Source organism: Microcaecilia unicolor, chromosome 6 (genome assembly GCF_901765095.1).
Source record: "Microcaecilia unicolor chromosome 6, aMicUni1.1, whole genome shotgun sequence".
Classification (NCBI taxonomy): Eukaryota; Metazoa; Chordata; class Amphibia; order Gymnophiona; family Siphonopidae; genus Microcaecilia; species Microcaecilia unicolor.
In genome coordinates, this window is record NC_044036.1 from 83,759,742 (window position 1) to 83,784,842 (window position 25,101).

The 25,101-nt window shown below is 47.4% G+C and overlaps 1 protein-coding gene across 1 annotated transcript in view; it reads right to left on the minus strand.

The window, feature by feature from the left end:
• ANKRD45 (ankyrin repeat domain 45) overlaps positions 1 to 25,101 on the minus strand; it is a 137,343-nt gene that overhangs the window by 97,011 nt on the left and 15,231 nt on the right. The window contains exon 3 of the mRNA XM_030206524.1: positions 133 to 300. Coding sequence (XP_030062384.1) covers positions 133 to 300 — 168 coding nt within the window. The remainder of the gene's footprint in view (positions 1 to 132; positions 301 to 25,101) is intronic.

Consider the following 25,101-nt stretch of genomic DNA (forward strand, 5'->3'; position numbering starts at 1 on the left):
GAGAGGATCTTTAAACAATTGCGGCTAATCATTCGTCTAGTGAAAAAGACTGTCTACTGAAAATCCAGAATTAAGGCTAAACATTTGTCTAGCGAAAAAGCCTGTCTATGGAAAATCCAGTATTTGCTTTACCTGCCCAGTCTAGAAACTCTACGCAGTCATGTTTGGCATATCGGAACGCTATATCTCGTGCTATTTCATCCAGGAAGTTAACTGCATGAATATCTGCTCCCAGTTCCACTAAGGTTCTCAGTGCATCTAACTGGCCCCAGGCTGCAGCGTAGTGTATAGGCAAATACCCTGCAGAAGGAAGAGAAAGAGCACATAAAGGTATTGTAAACCACTGTGATATTTTCTGAAGGGCAATATATAAAGCTTTGCAATAAACAAAAAACATAAACACATCATCATTGTAAAAGTAAGAAATTGAGACTGTAGTACAAAGCTTTGGTAATGCTAATTACACAGTAGTCCATCATGAATAATGCTCCATACTAAGAGAATCAATGAATAAATGTTTCCTTAATAAATGCAATAATGTTTAACAACTATCCCTGGGAATCTCTCCCATTTATAATCTCCTCCAGGAAGAAAACCAGTAAAAAATGTTGGGAACATAGCAAAAGTTACCAAATGAGTCCAGGTCATAAGATAACTACCAAGTTAGTCCTAGTTTTGGGCCCACTGCATGCAAGGTCCGACAGTCATGCTTTTCTTAAAATGATGAGATCTACAGGGGTGGATTTAGTCAGTCATTTATAACCAGGGTCATCTAATAAGTGAGATTAAAGATACGTTTTAAAAATTACAGAGATTTTGGAGAAAGCAAAGTTACTCACCTGTAGCACATGTTCTTCAAGGACAGTAGGACATGTAATCACATATGGGTGATGTCATCCAATGGAGCCTAGGCAGAGAACTTTCCAGCACCTTTTCCAGAAACTTTGGAAGACTGCACTGCACATGCACGCACACCCTCCTACCCACCACCACTGCCGCACAGGACCAGACAGTCTAATATAAAAACTGACAGAGTGCAACTCCTAAGGGAGGTAGGTGGGTATGTGAGAATATGTGTCCTGCTGCCCACAGAGAACACGTACTACAGGTGAGTAATTTCGCTTTCTCTGGGGACAGCAGGACATAATATACTCACTCTCATATGGAAATCCCTAGCTACCAGGCTGTTTGAAACAAAAAAAGTGGGAAAACAAGGCCTGCAACAGGCTAAGGCCAAACCACATTGTTTTTTTGCACTTTAATCTTTATTTTATTAAAGCCTGAATCAGAAAGAAAAAGTGGATCTGGGGGGAGGGAGTGAAGTTGGATTCTTGACTCCAAAAAGATTCTGAAGGACTGATTGACCAAATTGGCTGTTGCATTGGGAGTCTTATATGAGACGGTAGTGAGATGTAAATGTGTGCCAATCATTTTCCAGATGACTACATGTAGCTTTGCAAATCTCTTCTAAGGAAACTGACCTCAAGTAGGCTACTGAAGCAGCCATGGCTCCGACCTTATGAGCCATAACATGACCCTCCAGATTCACCCTGGTCTGGGCATAAGTAAAGGAGGTGCAGCCTGCTAGCCAGTCGGATAAAGTGTTTTTACCAATGACTGCCACCCATCCTGTTAGTGTCAAAAGAAACAAAAAGCTGGGTGGACTGTCTATGGGCTTTAGTCTGATCCAAGTAGAAGGTCATAGTGTCAAAAGTGTGCAGTGAGCTTTCATCAGACGGGCATGGAGTTTTTGAAAAATGTTGAATTACGATGGAACTCCAACACCACCTTAGGAAGGAACTTAGGATGTGTGCAGAGAACTACTCCACTGTGATGTAATCTTGGGTAAAGTAGATCAGCTATTAGAACCTGGAGTTCACTGAACCAGTCGGTTGAAGTGACCACCACCAAGAACAAGACTTTCCAGGTCAAAAACGTCATATGGCTCAAATAGTGCTTTCATCATCTGGATGAGAACAACACAGGACAATGGGGGGGGGGGGGCTTCAGTAATAGCAAGCCTCCCATGAAGCAGACAGCTAAAAGCTGTACAGAGATGGGCTTACCTTCTACATGCTAATGGTAAGTGACATCACTGAGGTGAACCCTAACAGAGTTGGTTTTGAGTACAGACACTGATAAGTGTAGAAGGTACTTGAGCAGTTTTTCTGTAGGCCAGGAAAAGGAATCTAGGCCTTGCCCTCACACCAGAAGGCAAACTTTCTCCATTTGAACTTATACAGCTTCTTCATGGAATAGTTTATGGAAGCAAGCAGGACACGGAAAACATCCTCATGCAGTTGATGACAGTCATTGTCTAACCTCTTAACACCCAAGCTGTGAGGGCTAGGAAGTTGGGATGCAAAAGTGACCCCTCATTCTGGGTGATGAAACACTCCAGTCTTCATGGCTCTCTGGAGGCTAGCTGCAGAAGTAGAGGGAACGATATCTCCCTCGATCAGTAGGGGGAGATGAGGATCACAGTCCCTTGGTCCTGCTTGAGTTTCAGCAGTTCTGAGAGGCTTTGTCGTTAAAATGAGTGGAAAAGAAATCCACCAAGGGGGTGCACCACTCTCGGAAGATCTCTTAGGCTATGCCTATGTTGAGCACCCACTTGTATGGTTGCATCACCCCGCTCAACCTACCTGGGAGATAACTGCTCTTTCCTGCCAGGTAAGTGGCTTTGAGCACCATGTCGTGGATCAGATGCCCAAGTCCACAACTCCTGCTCCCTGATACAGCAGGTACAAATCCCGTTTCTCCCTGTTTGTTGATGTAGTATATTACAATCTGGTTGTCTGTTTGAAAGATAATAATTTTGTGCATCAGCTGATCTCTGAAAGCCTTTAGAGTGTTCCATACTGCCAATACTTCCAGAGGATTTATGTACAACTGAGTCTCCTGGGAGGACCACTAACTGAATGTGGAGCCCATCTACATGAGTTCCCTGCCCCAGATTGGATGGATCTGTTGTGTCTTGTTGGGAGGGGGAATTTGAAATGGAAGTCCCTTTGCCAAATTGAGTGACAGTGATGACATCCACTAGGTTCCCTGTGGCTTGTGACCTGTGACCATTGGGAAGCTAGAGTCCACTGGGTTGGTCACAAATGGAGATGTGCCACGGGTGTCACATGGACAGTTGAGGCCATCTGCCAAGCCGTGACCTGTTGGCTCTGGCAAATCTGAAGCACATTATGGATTAAAGCATCCATATTCTGGCCTGGAAGGAAGGCCCAGACCTGAACTGTGTCTATCATGGTTCCTATGAACTCCAATCTTTGTACAGGAAGCAGATGGGACTTTGGGTAGTTTATGACAAACCCTATCAGCTCCAGCACCTGAATAGTTCTGGACATAGATACTTGCGTTTCTTCCTGTGATGTGCTCTTTACCAGTCAATCTTCTAGGTAGGGTAACACATGCATTCCCAGTCTGCGTAGTGATGCTGCAACTACTGCAAGACATTTTGTGAACACCCTAGGAACTGAGGCTAGGCCAAAAGGCAGAGCACATTACTGGTAGTGGTGTTTTCCTAGTTGAAACTGTAGATACTTCCTGGGACTAGGATGTATCTGAATGTGGGCAGAAGCATTCTTTAAGTCCAGACACCATAGCCAATCATTTTCCAGGATCATGGGAATTAAGGTGCCCAGGGAGACCACCCTGAGATTTTCCTTTGTCAAATATTTGCTTAGGTCCATGAAGTCTAGGATGGGACAGAATCCTCCTTTTTTCTTGGAGACCATGAAATACTTGGAGTAAAATCCCTTCCCTTTTTCCCTTGTTGGAACAGGTTCGACCATATTGGGACTGGGGCATGAGAATGGGGGAAGAACATGGGCTTAGAGTTAGAAATGGACTCAGGGACTGACAGAGCAAAAGAGCATAGATTCAGATTAGCAAGAGCATGAGATCTCAGGGCTTGGGTAGTGATTGTGAGAGAAGGGAATCTGGGATTAGGAGGAAAGTGAAAACAAAGTGAATGGGTGGAAGGGGGTATGAGTAGGTGTTTGCTAGAATAGCTATAGAGTGTGAGAAATGGTGAAAAGGTGGAGAAGGATGGGGAAATGAGTTGATGGACTTGGGGGGCAAAGAAGAGCTTGCCAGGCAATAGAAAAAAAAAAGGGGGCCATGGAAAGAGTAAGAGACAGAGAGAGGGAATGGGTCTTTCAAGGGGATGAGAGTGGAAATGGAAATGAATGGGAGGCAGTTCAGGGGTTAAGAGATAGAAGAAAGGGGATGGAGACAGAAGAGAGAATGAATGAATGGGAAAGAATTGGTGAGAGAATGAGAAGACAGAAGATAGATGGTGGAAGAATGAGTACAATGGGTGGCAATGAGGACTTGAGAGTAAGTGAAATAGGGAGAATAGAAGCCTGGGGGTGGGTTGGGGGGGGGGGGGGAGAATGACAGAACTGTGGAAATGGGAGTGGGAGGTGGAAGCAGGTGAGAAGTTAAAAAGAAGAGATGGAAGACAAGAAGATAAAAGAAGTGGAGAAATAAAAATCTACTAGTGGGTAGATTTTTAGAGACTGATGAAAGATATGGAGAAAAAAAGATGAAAGGGAAAGATCATTTGCAGAGGCAGATGTAGGAGAGAAGGGAAGAAGACTGGGGAAAAGAAACAGGAAATGGAAAAAAGCCCCTAGTAAAGGACTATAAAATAAACAACAATAAGAGGAAAAGTGGCACGGAAAGCCCAGAACCAACCTGATTAGAAAACTAAAACAATCAAGATACAGAAAAATTCAAATCAAGATACAGAAAAATTCAATTCCTATGGGCTTCCTCTCATTTGCCGCTTGGGAATTGCTAGCGCAGCTTTGTAAAAGAAGCCCTTAGTGACTGGAATGTCAACATTGCCCATGTTCATTTCTCAGGTCTCTTTACTTTAGTCAGTAGATGAGGAAATGCATTTCTTGGTTTATTATTATTATTACTTCTTTTTACAGCATTTAATGATATGCTGAGGCTGAGCCTGGCTTCTTGGGGCTTGCAATTCAGATTTTGTCCGCATGTTTCTTTTTCTAATGTGAGGTCCTTTATATTGTATTTAGTGGTCACATTTTGCTGTTGAGGGTTTCAGCTGGCCTGGCTGTTTTTCCTATGCCAAAGGCAGCAGCTGTGGCCGCTGGTGGAGGTTAGAAACCTGCAGTAAAAAATTCAGGATTTATTCTACTGCTGTAATGACCTGGCAGGAGGAATCTCTGTTATGATTTATACCCAACAGCACAACAGTTTTCCCATGAGATAAGATAAAAGCTTTTCCTTTTGTTGTTGGCTCTAGTGTAAAGACTGCCCAAGTAAGCCTCTGCTTTCAACTTTACCATAAACTTTATGAGAACTGTGTGACAGAGTGCACTGTTTGTGGATAAGAAATTTTGTGCTTCTGGATTAAATCAGCTTCACTCTAAACCTTCCATGAATAGATCAGAGGTGAAATCATCTTACCTTTGAGATATAATCTATTTTCCAAAATGTATACAAAGAAAACAGTAAAGATTTTTTGAATAATGTATTGCTTCAGCCATTAAATCTATTCTGAGCCTCGTAGCAGATTTTTTTCCCAGCAGCATGATTTCAAGTTTCAGAACTGTGTGCTGGAGGTGACATATCTTCCAAAGAATTGTATATCAACTCTCTCATAAAATAAGAGCTATTTTGAAAGAGACTTGCCTCTTCTGCATTTATGCCATAAAGGTATTTAAATGTCTCTATCATGAGAGCGGTGACGTCACGCTACGATATGGCGGCGTGAGTGAGGAGCTCTGTATGCCTTGAAGGAAGTTTTCTAGTTTGCAGCTGAAAATCGCCGAATTACACAACACAGTCCGCATCAGTGTTAACCAGAAGGCGCAGAGACGCTAATCATGTCGGGGAAGGAGGCGATTGCACCGCGGAAGTCGCTTAAAGCTTTTACTTACCAGCCACAGGTCTCCGCTGGCAAGATGGCGGCCGTGACGGGAGAAACGCGAGCCGAGCAGGCGCGACTGGAGGCATGATCCAGCGATTCAGATATGGAGGGCGAATTCACTGTAAGTGCGTTCCGCGCGCTCCTGGAGGAGATCCGCTTCGATGTTAAAGGAGTCAGAGAGGACTTTACATCGCTTGCAGCGGAGCTGCGTGGTGAGCTGGGCGACATGGGCCGGCGGGTGGCGGAGTTGGATGAGAGAATGGAGGAACAGCAAGAGGCCCTGAGCTCGATAGAGACAGCTTTTAAAGAGCAACAAGAGCTAAGCAAAACCCTTATGGACAAGGTTGAGGACCTGGAAAATCGTGGAAGACGATCTAATATTAGAATCAGAGGGGTCCCGGAACAAGCGGAGTATCTTGACTGTGAAAAAGTCATACAGCAAATTGCAAGTATGCTCTTATCAGAAAATAGCCCGGAGGTCAACCCACAGGATATCAAAGTGGATAGGGCACATAGAGCTCTGACCCGGGTCCGGTCCAATGCGCCTCAAGATATCATCGCCTGCATGTCGGATTATAAAATGAAGGAAGCTATATTAAGGCAGGCCCGCAGAAAGAACTCTATAACATGGGAATCATTTCCCATTGAACTTTATCAGGACTTATCCCCGCTGACATTGAAACGGCGTGCAGCTCGGGGCGGAACTAAGATGGCGGCATAGCAGGACGCGTCGAGAGGCAGCTCTGGGGTCCCGTTTGGCGCTAAAGTTTTTTCCGCGACGATGCCTACCAAACGAAAGGGGTCTATAAGGTTAGCTCCCCCACCTACCTCGACGTCCTCCCCGTTCCACACGGGGCTCGAGCGCTTCTTCTCGCCACTTTCCCACAGAAACAGAGACATGGATCCCGTTGTGTGGCCCTCGGGAGAGGCGGAGACCATGCTGGGAGAGGAGGTGTCTCTTTCACCACCAGCAATGCTGAAACCTCCGTGCCCAGCGTCATCGACGAGTCTGGTTGAGAAGCAGCAGCCTACCGGAAGTGTTTTGGCTGCTGCTCCCAGTGAGGGTCAAGAAACGTTGAGGAAGACGCTAAGAGCAGAGGCAGGAGCCTCAGGAAAAGAACCGGAGGTAAATCTTGAGATGATTTGGAAGAAGCTGAATGAAATGGATACAACTTTACATCAGACATCAGGTGAAATTAGAGCCTTTAATAGTAAATTTCAAGAACTTAATTCTAAAGTGGATTTAATTAAAGAAGAAACTGTTGAAAAAATTCAAAGTGTTCAAAAGAATGTTGACTCTTTACAGGAATTTAGATTATCTGTGATTAAAGACAATATAGACATTCGGAGAAAGATGGAACAGATTGAGAATTTCAATAAAAGACTAAATTTACGTTTGTTAAATTTCCCTAATCTCCCTGGGATTACTCCCTATGATATGTTCAAAAGATATGTGAACGAAGTTTTACAAATTCCTTTGGAAGCTATTCCGCCAGTAAACAAATTATATTATATTCCTGTTCCTAAGGGAGAGAAAGGGAAAAAACAAGAGCTTCAAGAAGTCAATCTGGACTTAAATAATATTTCAGCAATACTGGAACAGACATTGGATGAAAATACTGAAAGATCCACTTTAATTGTGTCATTCATTTTTGAACAGGATTTGAATAATATAATGAAACTTTATTTTAAGAACTTGAAAACCTGTTTTGGGGGAATTAAGATTCAGATTTTCCCTGATGTAGCGAAATCTACCCAACAAAGAAGGAAAGCTTTCCTTGCATTAAAATCAAAAACATCTGATATAGGAGGGAACTTCTTCTTGGCATTTCCATGTAAATGCATTGTTAAATTGGGTCAGATTAAATACACCTTTTATTCACCTGAACACCTTAAATCATTTCTTGATTCAAGGCAGCAGTAACGATATACTGTAAATATAACGTGGGAATGTTAAGCCACTATCTTTTTTTTTTTTTCCTAATTTTGTTAATAAATACTTGTTTTAAATCCTCTCTAAATTCCACCGACCCCTCTCTCACCTTAATGTGGTCTAATGAAGCAAAAAAATTTATGTTATAGGAATTTGATAGAATACGATTTGTATATCTGTATAATTGTACGATATTTCCTTAAATGTTGTTTAATTTCCTCTTATGAATCATGGCTGTATTTCAATAACAAGTATTTTCTTGTTGTAATGTTTAAAATTAATAAAGAAATTTAATAATAATGAAACGGCGTGCAGAGCTTAGAAGTTATACAAGATTTCTCCGGGATAAAGCTATTGTGTACAGATGGCAGCATCCATTTGCATTAGCATATAACAAGGAAGGCAAATGGTATAGGATTCAGTCTGTAGAGGAAGCACGTGAAGCTTGGCTGGAGGTGGAGGGACCCATGGAAAATATGGAGGAAAGAATCGCACCGGAGAAACGAGCGAAACACCAGCGCTGGACCCGGGTTGCAAAGGCAAAGGACGCCTCACTCGGCAGCAGTCGGAGCAAAAGTTACCAAAGCATACCGCAGACTTGACCTGATGGACTGAGCTGGTTACTAAGGGGCAAACTTGCTGATGGTCAGGATACAAAGTGAGCCCATAGGGGTGACAAGGTGGCTGTGTGTGTGTCTGTTGTATAGAAATTGTTGTAATGCATACTTTAACTGTTTGTAGGCTTGTTAGAGGTTACCGTTCTCTCAACTACAAGGGTGGGTAGATGTCCCACCGAGTCTATCAGGGGGTGGGAGGGGGGGAGGGGTAGGGTAACTTACAAGACAATGTATTCTCACAACTCATGTAGGGATAGCTATAAGATATGGTGGAATGCAGGGGGGATTGATCCCATGAGAGTAAGATGGCGCATATAGTGTTTCTATCCATCAATGCCCGCGGGCTTAATTCTCCCATTAAGCGTCGGAGGCTCTTTAAGGAGGCCAGAAGGGTTGGGGCAGACATTCTGTTAGTGCAAGAAACACACCTGCTGGTTGACCATGAACACCTCCTCTATACCGCTGACTTCCCTCATCAATATATGGCTTCTAATAGATTGCAGAGGAAGACAGCAGGTGTGGGGATACTGTTTAAACAGGGGGCAGACATGGGAGGTTCAGACTATCAAGAAGGATGTGGGGGGACGTTTTGTTATACTGGTGGTTAAGAAGGGCACCCACACCTATACAATAGTGAATATATACGCCCCAAATATAGCACAAGGAAATTTTTTTGAATCTGTTAGCACGCACCTGCTGAATTGTGTTCAGGGCGAGGTTATTCTAGGAGGTGATTTCAATGTGACCATGGACCCTGACATAGATAATACAGGGGGGGCAGCAGGGTATGCTCAGGCGGAGAGGGATCGACTGGTTCAGTTTCTAAATCAATGGGGGCTAGTGGATATCTGGAGAGTGCTGCATGGGACTGAGAGGGATTACACATGTTACTCGGCTCCACATAGCACATATTCCCGTATAGATAGTGGATGGGGAGTACAGGCATAGTTACGCAGGTAGTCTCCACGGAGATACAGACACGCATGTGGTCAGATCATGCCCCTATTACTCTGCTCCTACGGGGTGATCCGGTGTCCAGAGGGTCTAAAACATGGCAATTTCCGGACAGTCTACTAGAAGACCCAATTCAGGTTAAATACATTGAGGGGGAACTGAAGGAATTTCTTCAATTTAATGACACCCCGGAAATAGCACCAGGGATTTTATGGGAAAGTTTAAAAGCTGTGCTTTGAGGGAAAATGATATCGTTGCAAGCCCACTTGAATAGAGATAACAGGGACAAAGAACGAGCCCTTAGACTTATGATACAACATTTAGATACTCTGTTGAAACAAAAGCAGGCCACCCCAGAGCAGCAGGGAGAACTCCATAAGGCCAGAAAACAGTTGTCTGCGTTGGAGCTGGGGGAGATTCAGACTCAGCTCCAGCGGGTCCAACAAGAACATTATGCCTTTAATAACAAAGCGAGTAAGCTCCTGGCCTATAAATTAAAACAACAATCGAACCGTAATAACATCACCAGTATTCCAGATCCATCTGGTAGGGTAGTGGATCGGACCGAGGACATTCTAGAACAATTTTTAAACTATTACCAGCAGTTATACCGGCCGGAGGATCCCTCACAGATGGAGGCGATTCAATCCGTGCTATCACAGGTAACTCTCCCATGTTTGCATGGGACGGAGCAAGACTTGCTCTCAGCCCCCTTTGTTCTGGAAGAAGTAGACACAGCCATTAAGGGTTTACCGGGGGGGAAGGCGCCGGGGCTTGATGGCTATGGCAATCGGTTCTATAAGCGGTATCGTACTATCTTGGCCCCAATTTTACTTCGAGTGTTTAATGCTATCACTGATGACACCCTGCTTCCTCATTCCTGGAGATTAGCAAATGTAGTGCTATTACTTAAACCCCACAAAGTTGCGGGTCATACCACCCAATATCCCTGTTGGGTACAGATTATAAAATATTTACTACAATTTTAGCTACCCGTCTGCAGGGGGTGCTGCCTCACCTGGTGCATGAAGATCAGGCAGGCTTTATAGCTGGCAGACAGACGTTTGATAACACTAGGCGAGCGCAATACCTTTTGGAGCGGATCCAGCTGTTGGGTCATCCGGCGGTCTTTTTGTCCTTGGACGCAGAAAAGGCATTTGATAGGGTGCTGTGGCCTTTTCTCTTTAAGCTTTTGGAACGGATAGGTTGTGGGGGACAGTTTGGGAGATGGATTGCGGCACTTTATCGGCGCCCTCTGGCCCAACTTAAAATCAATGGTATGCAAACTAGCTCTTTTGAACTCTTCCGGAGCACACGACAGGGATGTGCACTGTCCCCCCTGTTGTTTGCACTCTCAATGGAACCTTTAGCACTGCTGGTGCGAGAGGAACCGGAGATTCAGGGGATACGAATCGGGAGACAAGAAACCAAAATCTTGCTATATGCTGATGATGTTTTGTTGACCCTGTCGAGCCCACAGACCTCCCTTCAGAAGGTGATGCTCATTCTCAAACGGTATGAGGAAGCAGCAGGTTTAAAAATTAATTTGCAAAAATCAGAGTTGATGCCATTGCACTTTCCGAACGGGATGCAGGAGGACTTAAAACCAAGGTTTCCTTTTCGGTGGTCCCCGCGGTTTATACGATAGCTCGGGATAAATTTAACACCACATCCGGGAGATCTGTTTCAGGAGAATTTTCTCCCTAAAGTACAGGAGCTCTTTCAAGAACTAGAGCGATGGGGTGGTCTGCAATTATCCTGGATGGGATGGATAGCAGCGGTCAAAATGGCCTTGCTGCCTAAGCTATTATACCTATTCCTGGCATTACTAATAGCTATCCCCAATACATTTTTTCAGAGGCTTACTAGAAAGGTGTTTTCTTTTATTTGGCGAAAGCGACCCCCACGAGTCAATAGACAGATTCTGTATCAACTGAGGAAGGACGGTGGCATGGGGGTACCAAATTTCCGGCTCTACTACAAAGCTGCCCTTTTCCAAATGTTGGCCATCGGGCAGAGGGGGTTGAGTCGTCCCTGGTCCTAAGCGGCGCAGTGGGGTCTAAAGGGAGTCCCTTTATGGGCGGCTCCCTGGCTTCCTTTGCCAATGCTGAAAGGTCTCCTGTTGGGGGTGACGGGCCAGATGGGTGTGGCATTGGGAGAATGGGCTAAATGTCGGGTAACTTGGTTTCCGGGGCGGAAATATCATCAGAACACCCCTATTATATATGCATTGGAATTCCCCCCCGGGTAGGCTGGAAAGGGTGTATGGTCATTGGTCAGCTTCCTCTATTCGGGTACTGGGTCAATTGTGGAATGAGGGGAAATGCTACTCCTTTGAAGACTTAAAAGAGAAATATGGGTTAATGGAGAGAGATAAATTTTACTATATGCAGGTGCGTGATTTCATCCAGCGGAAAGCTAAAGAGGATTTGTTATTATCAATAACAGAGTTGGAGAAGGCGATGGGGGCAGGTGAAGGGAAGGGCGGCATATCCAGGCTCTATAAACCTCTGCTGTATCAGTCGGATCCACTGGCCCGGCAGATCTCTAAATGGGAGACATTACTGGCAGTAAAATATGAAAGAGCTAAATGGGCTAAGCTATTTAAAGCACTATTAAACTTTTCGATAGCAACACCTCTGGTGGAGAATGGATATAAGATGTTATATCACTGGTATCTTACTCCACATAGGTTAGCCCGTATATTTAAAAGTGGCAATATGTTGTGTTGGCGTAAGTGCGGGGCAGTGGGCACTTGTTGGCACATTTGGTGGGAGTGCCCGGTTATTTCCACGTTCTGGGGGAGTTTAATCACTTATATTCAGAATGGTTTGGGATGGACAGTTACGTTGAATCCAGGGGGATGTTTGCTTAATGTCCCACAGACGGGACTGAAGAATTCAGAACAACACTTGCTGTCCTATATTTTTACAGCAACCAGGATCTTAGTTGCAAGATGTTGGAAACAATCAATGGTTCCTACTATGGACCAGGTTTTTGCAAAAGTGGACTACTGTTGTTTGATGGACAAATTGACAGCCATGAAACGAGGAACGGTGGTGAAGTTTTTCAAGATATGGACACCTTACATGGACTGGAGAGGGATCTCTGTTTGATGTAACCATATGAGCTCTATGTAGCTCCAGGGAATGGACTGCAGTATGTTACCCGGGGAGGTTAGGGTGGGAGAGGGGGAGGGGGGGTTCTATGTTTATAGAATAGTGTTATTTGACTGTACCTTGTTTCCAATTTATACTTGCTCCAACAGTTGTATTTTATGCTCTATGTATGGTTTATAGGGATTGGCAAGGCTTTTGTGATACTTTGAAAATAATAAAAACTTTATTAAAAAAAAAATGTCTCTATCATATCTCTCTTCATCTGCTTTTCCTCCAAAGAATACCTATTGAGACGAAGATCACTGACCATTTTAGTAGCAACTCTCTGAACTGATTCCATCCTGTTTATATCTTTTTGAAAGTGTGGTCTCCAGAACTGTACACATTACAGTAAATGGGGCCTCACCAGAGATTTATATAGAGGCAGTGGCGTAGGAAGGGGGGTGGCGGTGGGGTGGTCCTCCCTGGGTGCACGCTGCTGGGGGAGTGTTGGCTCCGCTGGTTCCCTGCTCTCTCTGCCCCGGAACAGGTTACTTCCTGTTCCGGGGCAGAGAGAGCAGGGAACCAGCGGAGCCGACGCAGCTCCCAGCGACATGCACTCGGGGCGGTTGGCCCTCCTGCCCATCCCTTGCCGCTTTCCCTCGTCACCTGAGGTGCGCTCCGGAGAGGGGAGGGTGCGCCGTGCTGCACCCGGTGGGGGGGGGGGGGGTGCGCAGCGGCGACCCGCCCCGGGTGTCAGCTGCCCTCGCTATGGCATTGTATAGAGGCACTATCACCTCCATCTTCCTGTTGGCTATTCCTCTCCCTGTGCAACCAAGCATCCTTCTGGCTTTTGCTGTTGTTTTTCCTACCTGTTTGGCCACCTTAAGATCATCAGACATGATCACCCTCAAATTCTGCTCTTCTTTCATACACAGAAGTACTTCACCTCCTATACTGTATCACTCACTCAAGTTTTTGAAGTCTAAACTATTCTTTAAGCTTCACTACATCCCTCTTCATCTTATCCACACTATTCAGGGTGTCTACTCTATTGCAGATTTTGATATCATCTGCAAAGAGACAAACCTTGCCAGACAGCTCTTCCACAGCTAATAGCAGACTCCGCACAAGTTCTCAAAGTCACACAAGCACATAAGGGTAACTTTATGTGGAAAAGTAGCCTAATGGTTAAAGAAGCAGGTTGAGAACTACGGAAGATTCAAATCCCACTGTGGCTCCTTGTGATCTTGGGCAAGTCACTTAAAATTCCATTGCCTCAGATTTTGAACCCTCCAGGGACAGAAAAACTACTGGACCTAAATGTATACCATTTCGATAGCAACAAGTTTTAAGTTTTCATGCGACCGGAGTTCCAGCCAGAATTAAGAAATGGAAAACACTGGACTCTTTTCTTGAATCAACAAGCTCTCATTAGTAACTCTATGTTAGCTCAGCAGTTCATTCTTTACCTGGTTATAATATATGATGTTAATGTTTGGCATTGTTTTTCTTTTGTTATATATGATCAAATTTCAATAAACACAATTTTAAATAAATAAATAAGCAAACAAACAAACAAAATATCTTAATTGAAAATATTGAAAGTAAGTCAAAATCCCATATAATTTTCAATAACATCTCTGGGCCTGATATTCAGCAAGCGGCAAACAGCGTTTTGCTGATCACTGTGGGTGTTATCTCCAGAAATTCAATGCCGGGCTATGTCCAGGCTCCGACACTGAATTTCCAGGTATACAGTAGCAGCAAAAACATAGCCAGTTAAGGGCTTCTTTTATCAAGCTGCACTAGCAATTCCCGCGCAGCAATGCCGACAAAGCCCATTCAAAGTGAATGGGCTTTGTCAACATTAGTGCACCGGGGACCGCTAGCGTGGTTTGATAAAAGAGGCCCTAAATGCCATATTCAGCACTTAACCAACTAGGATGAACTGCATAAAGATAGGAATGACTTATGTGGTCATCTGGTCAGTTAAAGAGAAATTATGTCCTACCGGATAATTTTATTTTCTTTAGTCAGTGACACCGTTCTGCAAAAATGAGTGTTATCCCTTCCTACCAGCAGGTGGAGATAGAGCAAACTGAATTCTGAAAGTGACATCACCAGCATAAGTTATGGTGCTCCCTGGAACAATCCAGTATGTATCTGCCCAAGCATCAGAAGGTCCCTTTGTAATGCACCAATGCCTCATCACCCATTGCAGCTGCTATGATAATCAAATAACACCACAGAGTGGCGCTCGCTACCCTGCATAAACCAGGATATAACAGTATCACAGGAATCCCATATGTCTGCAAATCACAAAATGAATTTCTCTCTTTTTTTTTTTTAAAGCACTGATAAGGAAGCACAAAGCACAACCAGAATCCTGGGCCAAGGTCTTCCAAGGGGGCGGGGAATTGCAGAATGGTGTCACCGACTAAAGAAAGAAAAATTATCTGGTAAAATTATCTGGTAAGACATAAATTCTACTTTCTTAGCATCAGCTCCACCATTCTGCACAAATGGGATGTACTGAAGCAGTCTATTGGGCACTGGAAGACAAGGCCCCCGACTGATGGCAGAACAAGTTCCACCACTCCTATATTGAACAGATGATGAAGGATAAGAGCAACAGCCTGGCACTTTATAGCCAAGATGCAGGGAGTGGTCATGAAGGTATGCGGAATTGGACAGGAGAACTCCATGGTGTACCCTTTTTGACCACCTCCAAAACCCACTGTTATGAAGTGATGCAGACTCATTCATTGCAGAAGAGAGACAGCTTGCCTTCCACTGGAAATGAGCAGCCAGGTGCACCCTCATTGTGCAGGTAGAGCAGCTGCGGTCCCACCTGTAGGACCATAGGGTCCAGCTTGCTTGAGGTCTCAACAGGACCCCTGCTTGAAGGACCTATTCTGACCCCCACCTGCGCCAAAGGGCGTCGAATGGACCTGAAGCAGCCCACCCCCTTGGCTAAGGATCACTGTGCACCCTTGCCACAGCTCATGGAGATGGAGAGCCATGCTTTCCCCATATCCTTCACCAACTTCTCCAAGTCATCACCAAAGAGCAAGTGCCCCCTACAGGGAAGCTGACTCAAAAGCTTCTTGGAAACCACAACTGCACCAGCAGCGAAACCACAACTGCACCCAGCAGCAAAACCACAAGCAATGGTGACCCTCAACACTGCTACTGAGCAGAAAACCAGGTGAACCAGATCGTAGAGAACATCCACTCAAAAGGCTGTACCAGCTCTAGATGAGAAATCTCCAGGGGCCCCAGCAACCGCTGAAACTAATGCAGCATGGAGCTACACAATCAACACAAATAGCAGCCTGAATGCTAGGGCCACCACCAAAAATGCCAGGCAGGGCTGCTGCTCCACATTCTTTTCATGGAGCTCCCTAAGGACCAAGCCCCCTTGGACAGGTATAGTGGTCGTATTTGTGATCGAAGTAACCAGGACATCCACCTTCGGGAAAACCCAACACTTCTCAACCTCTTCAGTGAAGTCACAGAGATAATCATGAGCCCTACTAGCCACCCTGAGGGGACCATCCGGGAACTCGCACTCCGCCATCATCATGCGGATGAGGGTCTTACAGAGTGGGAAATGACCTTGACTAAGAGACAAGATGCATCCTCAAGACAAAAGAGTTAGAAACCCATGAGACCACTCTGCTATAGCCTTCCGATAGGGAAGGTCCTCAAAACCAGAGTCCATGGGGGACTGAGAGCCCAAGAGGACCTCCGAGTCCTCCTCTGCCCCTCCAAAGAACCCAAACACTCTGGAATGACCAGAGTCATTCTATGGTGCTAAGACCCCAAAATGGGGCCCCTGCCGATCCCCTTGGGACCCCTAGGTGCCCCCCAGCAAGAAGATAAGGGTTAGGGATAGGGTTAGGATGAGGTCCCTAAACAAGACCTGTGCAGCGCCTGCTTAACCATCTGGGTCAAGTGCTGGAGCCAAAAAAACACTGGGACCTCTAGGGACACTCCCTGCAGAGGGACACAGGGTGGGCAGGATTGAAAAAGCCCATCACATGACCTGGGATTTATTCTCCATGTGAGTGAATTGAGAGAGAAGAGAGGATTCTAACTGCCAATATACCTTGGCAGGAAGGAACACTGTAAGAGGAATGTATCCATTTCAGCTTAAGAAGGGAAGAGCACATGTAAAATGCTCACTGAGAGAAAAGAGACAGACTGAATGAGCCACATTTACACACCATAAAATTAATCCATTGTCTCTGCTTAGCTGCTGGCTCTGCAATCTGTGCAGCCTGTACTTGCCAGCATGCCCTACAGTGCAGCCAACATACGAGGGACTTGCCCGACTGACTCGGCCTACCTCTCGGTCCGAGGCTCTAGCATATTATCCCTAGCTCTTTCTGGGTGCATCTACAGGGAAATTCCCTACTTAGTTCTTTACAATAGAAAAAGCTCTAACAAAGGGCATAAAGCTAACCAAGCCAATGATTTTTTTTTATATGTGCTGCTGAAGCAAGCACTTATGGAAAGCTTGGGAGCTGCAGTTAGAGCCCATGGGGAGCACACCCAAACAGGGTGAAAGGGCAAGAGAGGTGGGAGGATGGGGACCCACACCCCTCGAGTAAGGCCCTGCAGGACCAAGCCAAACCTTCACACAGTGGAACTGTGACTGCGGGGGGCTGTGGAGCCAAGCTCTGAGCTCAACCATGTACGGTTCTGAAACTGTGACCCAGGAGTGGCCATTAAGCTCAACCACACTGTGTGGCTGTGGCCAGCAGAGCAGGAAGCTAGGCCAGGGACACAAGCACCATCAGCATGACCTGCCATTTGTTGAAGGTAGAGAAAAATACCCCTGCTTCGGTGTTGCCTGATAGCGAACATTTTTCCAAGCCAAAAATAGCCCAATATTAATATAAATACTAATAAGGTCAATATGAATATTAATATTGTAATCATCATAACCATCATAATCAGAATAAGCATAATCATCATCAGCAACAGCACAATCATAATCAGCAACAGCACAATCATAATCAGCAGCATAATTAGCACAATCAGCAGCATAATTAGCACAATCAGCAGCATAATCTATCCATCCACCCACCCACCCACAAAACAAAAGGAGCAAGTTCCCACAAACCATCTCTCTCTTTTGATCTAGGCATAAGAAAAAGGGAAAATTAGGTTCTTACCTTGGCAATTTTCTTTCCTTTAGTCCAGTGGTGTGCTGGTAAATGTTTAACAACAGGCTCTCTCCCCGGTCCCCCTCTGCGCCCCCCCCCATCCCCCTCTGCACCCTCCCCCCAAATTGCAGAGCTGGCTATAGCCGGGGAGAGAGCCTGGGGGGGGGATGGCAATGCATTACTCCAGGAAAAAATTTTAAATGATCCCAGGTTCCAATCTAATTCATGTTTAATGTGCGATAAAATGCCATAAATAAGTAAATAAATATAAACTTTTAATGTTGAGCACCTGATTCTCAAAGTGAACATATTCCAAACACTATAATGAAAATAAAATGATTTTTTTTCTACCTTTGTTGTCTGGTGACTGTTTTTCTGATTATGCTGGCCCAGTATCCGATTCTGCTGCTATCTGTCCTCTTAACTCTGTTTCCAGGGCTTCCTTTCCATTTCTTTCTTTCCTTTCTTCTTCATTTCTGGTCCTCAGCTTCTGCCTATTTTCTTTATCCATGTGCAGTTTTTCTCTTCCTTTTCCCTCATCTCATCTCCTTCCTCACTCTTCCCTCCCCTCCACCCATGTCCAGCATTTCTTCTCTCTCCCCTCCTCTCCCCTGCCCTCCATCCACCCATGTCCAACGACCCTTCTCTCCCCCTGCCCTCCATCCACCCATGACCAGTGACCCTTCTCTCCCCCTGCCCTGCATGCACCCAGTGACCCTCCTCTCCCCTGCCCTCCATCCACCCATGTCCAGTGACCCTCCTCTCCCCTGCCCTGCATGCACCCATACCCAGTGACCCTCCTTTCCCCTGCCCTCTATCCACCTATGTCCAGCAGTGACCCTCCTCTCCCCTGCATGCACCCATACCCAGCGACCCTTCTCTCTCCTCCATCCACAAATGCCCAGCGACTCCCTTCTCTCCCCTGCCACCCCCTCCCGAGTTGTTCGGCAAATTCTCCTCCCTCCCTGCGGATCCGGTCCCACACGTCACCAATCTGACTCTTTGAATTCTTTGGGGCAGGCAGTCTTGCCTGCCCGCTGCCAGCGCTGACTCTCCCCCGCTGGCGCTGCCGGTTCGCATTTCAAAATGGCCGCTGAGGGCGGCCTCCAAGACTTCAGCAGATTTCCAAAGCAGGTATAGTATCACAAACTTTCCTCACAGCGAACAAACGCCCCAGAACAGGAGCAACAAAGGAGGGACGATCTCAACCTCCTGTACTAGAACAGCATGTAGAAATTCTGAGAACTGTTTTCCAACTTCTCTCAATGCGATTTATATCTGCATGAAAGATCTGAACAAAAAAACAAAGTCAGACAGGGAGGGATCATGGATTCATCTCCTGTAACTAAAGGAAAGAAAATTACCAAGGTAAGAACCTAATTTTCCCTTCCTTGTCATCAACAGCAGATGAATCAATTAACTGATGGGATGTACAAAAGCACTCCCTACGTAGGGTGGGAACAGGCAACTCCGCGAGCAAGAACCTGCGCTCCAAAATGTGCGTCCTGCTTCACTGCCACATCCAGCCTGTAATGCCGTACAAACAAGAGCTGAGAAGCCCAAGTAGCCGCACGACAGATCTCTTGAAGAGAAAGGACAACTGTTTCAGCCCTCGTGGAATGCGCTTTAAACGCTTCAGGGGGAGCCCATCCTGAAAGCAGATACGCAGAAAAAATTACTTCTCTGAGCCAACGGGCTATAGTGGCCTTAGACGCCGGACACCCACGTCGAGGACCTGTCAACAATACAAAAAGATGATCAGAAGTCCTGAAGTCATTTGACATCTGTAGATACTGCAACAGAGCCCTGTGGACATCCAAAAGACGCAACTGCCTAAAGGAATCTGGAAAGTCCTCCCTAGAAAAGGAAAGTAGAAAAATGGGCTGGTTCAGGTGAAACGCTGAAACCACCTTAGGCAGAAAGGAAGGCACTGTACGTACTGTCACCCTGGACTCTGAGAACTGTAGAAAAGGGTCCCGACAGGAAAGCGCCTGAAGCTCAGATACGCATCTAGCCGATGTAATGGCCACCAAAAAGACTGTCTTGAGAGTCACATCCTTCTCAGAAGCTCGCTTAAGCAGCTCGAAAGGCAAACACTGAAGAGCCTTCAACATCAGCCCCAGGTTCCAGGCCGGACACGGCGTCCGCACAGGAGGACGGAGCCGAAGCGCCCCTCTGAGAAATCGGGCAATGTCTGGCTGAGCAGCAAGGGACAAGCCAGAGACTTTCCCTCGAAAGCATGCCAATGCTGCCACTTGAACCCGAAGGGAACTGTAAGCCAGGCCTTTTTGTAATCCGTCCTGCAAAAAGTCCAGAACCTGCGCAACTGTAGCCCGCGTTGGTGATATCGCCTTTGAAACACACCACGCCTCAAACTGGCGCCAATCCGAGCATATGCTGTGGAGCTAGACCGCTTGCGGGCCTGCAAGAGAGTGGCAATGACTTTGTTAGAGTAGCCCTTGTCTCTCAAATGCACCCTCTCAAGAACCAGGCCGTAAGACCAAATCAGCAGGGATCCTCCATAGTCACCGGACCCTGAATCAGGAGGTTCGGCACCAGAGGCAAAGGAAATGGAGCCTCCACCAGCATCCGACGGAGGTCCACGTACCACGGACGCCTTGGCCAATCCGGAGCGATGAGAATCACCAATCCTCGGTGTAGCCGAATCCGCAGTAGGACTCGCCCTATCAAGGGCCAAGGAGGGAACACATACAGGAGGTCCGAGGGCCAGGGTTGAGCCAGTGCATCCAACCCCGCTGAGCGACGATCTCTCCTTCTGCTGAAAAAGCGAGGTACTTTGGCATTTGAACTTAACTAATACCTTCCCCTCTCTTCCCTTACTTAATCTCTACACAACACTAAGGGGCTCATTTTCAAAGCACTTAGCCTCCCAAAGTTCCATAGAAACCTATGGAACTTAGCCTCCCAAAGTGCTTTGAAAATATGCCTCTAAGTGTATCTGCTATCATGTAATGACAAAGTCATAACAAACTCTGTAAGCCACATTGAGCCTACAAATAGGTGGGATAATGTGGGATACAAATGCAATAAATAAATAAATAGATCCAATTCGGGAGTCCCCCATTTGGCACAAATCTGAAGAAAAACTTCTTCTGCCAGTTCCCATTCTGCTGGGTCGATCTGATGTCTGCTGAGGAAATCGGCCTGCACGTTGCTCTGACCTGCTATGTGAGCTGCGGATAGCAGAGGCAAGTGGAGCTCTGCCCAGAGAAATATCTGAGCGGCCTCCGCGGCCAGGGCCCTGCACTGCGTGCCGCCCTGACGATTGATGTAGGCCACCGCTGTCGTGTTGTCTGACAGCACTCGGACAGGAAGTCCCTTCAGAGTCTTGCGGAAGGCCAGAAGAGCCTGGAATATCGCTCTCAGTTCCAAGCGATTGATGGACCACCCCGCTTCCACGGGCATCCACTGACCCTGAGCATAGCTGCCCTGGCAATGAGCTCCCCAGCCCGAAAGGCTGGCATCCGTTATCAAAGGCACCAAGAGGGGAGCACGAGCGGCATCCCTTGTCGCAGCCTCCTGTCGGAGAGCCACCAATCCATACTGTGCCGAGCCGCAGGGAGCCATGCTAGTCTGCGTTGGTATTCCTGGGAGATAGGAGACCACTGCTGCAGCAGAGAACTCTGCAGCGGACTCAAGTGAGCTCTCGCCCAGGGAACCACCTCCATGGTGGCCATCATCGATCCTAGGAGCTGAACAAAGTCCCAAGCTCGAGGGCAAGGCATCCACAGCAGCAGATGGACCTGATTCTGAAGCTTGCATCGCCTGTGGTCAGGGAGAAAAACGAACCCCGAGGCCGTGTCGAACCGGACCCCCAAATACTCGAGAGACTGAGAGGGGGTCAGGTGACTTTTGGGTATATTGACCACCCAGCCCAGAGTCTGCAGAACTGTAACAACTCTGGTTGTGGCAAGTCGGCTCTCGTCTGCCGAATCTGCCCTGATGAGCCAGTCGTTGAGATAAGGGTGAACTCTGATACCCTCTCGCCTGAGAAAAGCAGCTACCACCACCATCACCTTGGAAAAGGTACGGGGAGCTGTGGCTAGGCCGAAAGGCAAAGCCCGAAACTGGAAATGCTGGCCCAACACCGCAAACCGGAGAAACTGCTGATGCAGGGGCCAAATAGGAATGTGCAAGTAAGCTTCCTTGAGGTCCAGAGACGTAAGAGACTCTCCTGGCTGAACTGCCGCAATGACGGAGCGCAGGGTTTCCATGCGGAAGTGTCGCACTCTTAGGGCCTCGTTGACTTTCCGTAAGTCGAGGATTGGTCTGAAAGACCCGCCTTTTTGAGGGACCACAAAGTAAATAGAGTAGCGACTGCAGCCGCGTTCGATGGGTGGCACCGGAACCACCGCTCCGAGTTGCAGCAAGACTGGCAAGGTCTCCTCCACCGCCGCTTGTTTGACGGCAGTGCCGCATCGGGACTCTATAAAGGCGTCTCTCACCAGGGCACCGAATTCCAATCAGTGGCCTTCTCTGATCCGAAGAAATCTTGGTCCACTCCTCGAGGAAGAGGGAAAGACGACCCCGTACTGCAGGAATCGACGAGTGGACCGGCGTCCTGTCATTGCGGAGAATGCCCTGAACTCCTGGCCGTTGGCCGGCCGCAGCGGAACATTTGTCCGAGCGAAAGGAGTTCCTCTGCTGAAAACGGGCACGTTGAGAAAACCCAGCAGAGCGCCCCAGGCGATACCTGCGAGCTTCGCGGAAACATGGCCTGGAAGAGGAGGAAAAAACAGGAGTTTTGGAAGAAGGCCGCAGCCTATCCTCAGGTAACCGTTGGGATTTAGAGTCCCCTAGGTCTTTAACAATCTTTTCCAATTCCTCTCCAAATAGCAGGAGGCCCTGAAAGGGTAACCTCACCAGCCTTTGCTTAGAGGCCATGTCAGCCGCCCAATGCCGCAGCCAAAGGCAACGGGCAGAAACCGCCACAGACATCTGCTTAGCCGAAGCTCTGACCAGATCATAAAGGGCATCAGCCAAAAAGGACAGGGCAGACTCCATATATGGGCCAACCTCAGAGAGGGCACCCGCACCATCCTCGGGCTTATCAACCGCCTGCTGTAACCAGGACAGGCAGGCCCGGGCTGCATAGGAACTGCAAACAGCCGCCCTTAAGGACAGGCCCGAGATTTCAAAGGACCACTTCAGCGCGGATTCTAGCCGCCGGCCCTGCATAACCTTCAATGCGACCCCTCCCTCCACCGGGAGAGTGGCCTTTTTAGTCACGGCCATGACTAACGCATCCACTTTAGGCATCCCAAACAGGGCCAAGTGATCCTCACGCAGAGGTTAAAGCTGACCCATAGCCCTGGCTACTTTCAAAGGCCCATCAGGGTCAGACCATTGAGCTGAAATAAGCTCTTGGATGGAGTCATGCAAGTACTAGAAGGCTTCTTAGTACTAGCCATCCTAGGATTAACAGAGGAGGCCTCGCCCTCAGCAGGATCTTCAATAGAGAGGGCCTGCAAGGCGTCAGAGATGAGAGCTGGCAGCTCATCGTGGTGAAAAATCCGTACCGCTTTAGGGTCATCCAAGTCCTGTGGCAAACAGGTACCCTCATCTGGATCATCCATCCATGAGGGCAGGCCAGACCCGTCAGACTCCCCACATCCTGACCACAGGGGGGAAAAAGGAGGTGCACCACTTTCCGATGGAGAATTTACCCGTCTACGTTTAGCGTCAGTCCAACGCTCGGGGGAAGAAGAAAGCTTCACAGCCAACACCGGGCTATCAAAACCTGGAGGAAATCCCGTCCGCATCGTAGTGTCAGACGCCTCCAAGCATAGCACAAACGCAGGGGAGAAAAACTCACCCTGGCCCTCCGCCCCCAAATTAGGAGAAGCGGGAAAAGGAGCTTCTCCATCAGCCTCAGATCGAGGCGTCCCCCGCACTCAGACTCCTCCGCAACAGCGAAGGTCGAGACATGCAGCGCTTCCAAAATGGCGCCCGCTGCCAATTCCATCAAGTGGGAAGAATCACCGCTCGCCATGCCCGTATTAACATGAGCGTCCAAGGAGCACGTACTGCAAAGCCCCGCTGCTGACCTGTGTTTACCACAGCGGGAGCAGTGCTTAACTGTTTCAGCAGCCATCGCCCAACCGGGCGGAAAAATAGAAATAAAATGGCGGCCTTGCGCCAACTTACCCTGCACAGGACGCTGTCCGCGGGAACCTCCCCGGAGGAGCTGGGCAGCATTCTCAACTCGAAAGACCGAGTCAACGAGCTCCGGTCAGGCTACACAGAACCAGAATCTGGAGAAAACCTCAGAACAGCCACGCTGAATAAGCACGCTCTTTTTTTTTTTTTTTACACTGTGAGGAAAGTTGGAGGTAGGCAGCAAACGAGGGACTCCGGGAGGATGGGGTAAGGCAGGGACAGGGAACAAAACCGAACAAAACCAAGTATGCCTTCAAAGTGGGCACCACCAGCCACAACATCCCTGCTCTACTCAAGAGCCACCCCAGGCAGGGATCCAGGAGCTGATCAAGCGACGTCCACACCTGCTGAGAGATAGAGATATACTCAGGGCCGTACCTAGGGTCTCTGGCGCCCCCTGCAGACTATCAGTTAGCGGCAGCCCCCCCCCCCCCCCCCCGTGAAAATGATCGCTCACCACTTGCCACACTGACAGGAATTGTCAGCAATATTCTTAGAAACAAATTGCTATACATTGCAAATAAGATAGCAGTTGTAAATTCTCAAAGTGGACATATTCCAAACACTAAAATGAAAATAAATTATTTTTTCTACCTTTGTTGTCTGGTGACTTTCTTTTTCTGATCATGCTGGCCCAGTATCTGATTCTGCTGCTATCTGTCCTCTTAACTCCGTTTCCAGGGCTTCCTTTCCATTTATTTATTTCCTTTCCTCCTTTCTTCTTCATTTCTGGTCCTCAGCTTCTGCCTATTTTCTTCATCCATGTGCAGTTTTTCTCCTCTCTTCCTTTCCCTCATTTCATCTCCTTCATCTCTCTTCCCTCCGCTCTATCTCCAGCAATTTCTCCTCTCTCCCTGAGCCCTGCCCTCCCATCCATGCTCCTCTGTCCCCAGCCCCCTCCATTCATCCCTATCCAGCAATTCCCCTCTCTCCCTGAGCCCTGCCCTGCAATCCATATCCATCCATGCCCATCTGTCCCCTCCATTCATCCCTATCCAGCAATTCCCCTCTCCCTGAGTCCTGCCCTCCAATCCATATCCATCCATGCCCATCTGTCCCCTCCATTCATCCCTATCCAGCAATTCCCCTCTCTCCCTGAGCCCTGCCCTCCCAATCCATGCCCATCCATGCTCCTCTGTCCCCTGCCCCCTCCATTCATCCCTTTCCAGCAATTCCTCTCTCTCCCTGAGCCCTGCCCTGCAATCCATATCCATCCATGCCCATCTGT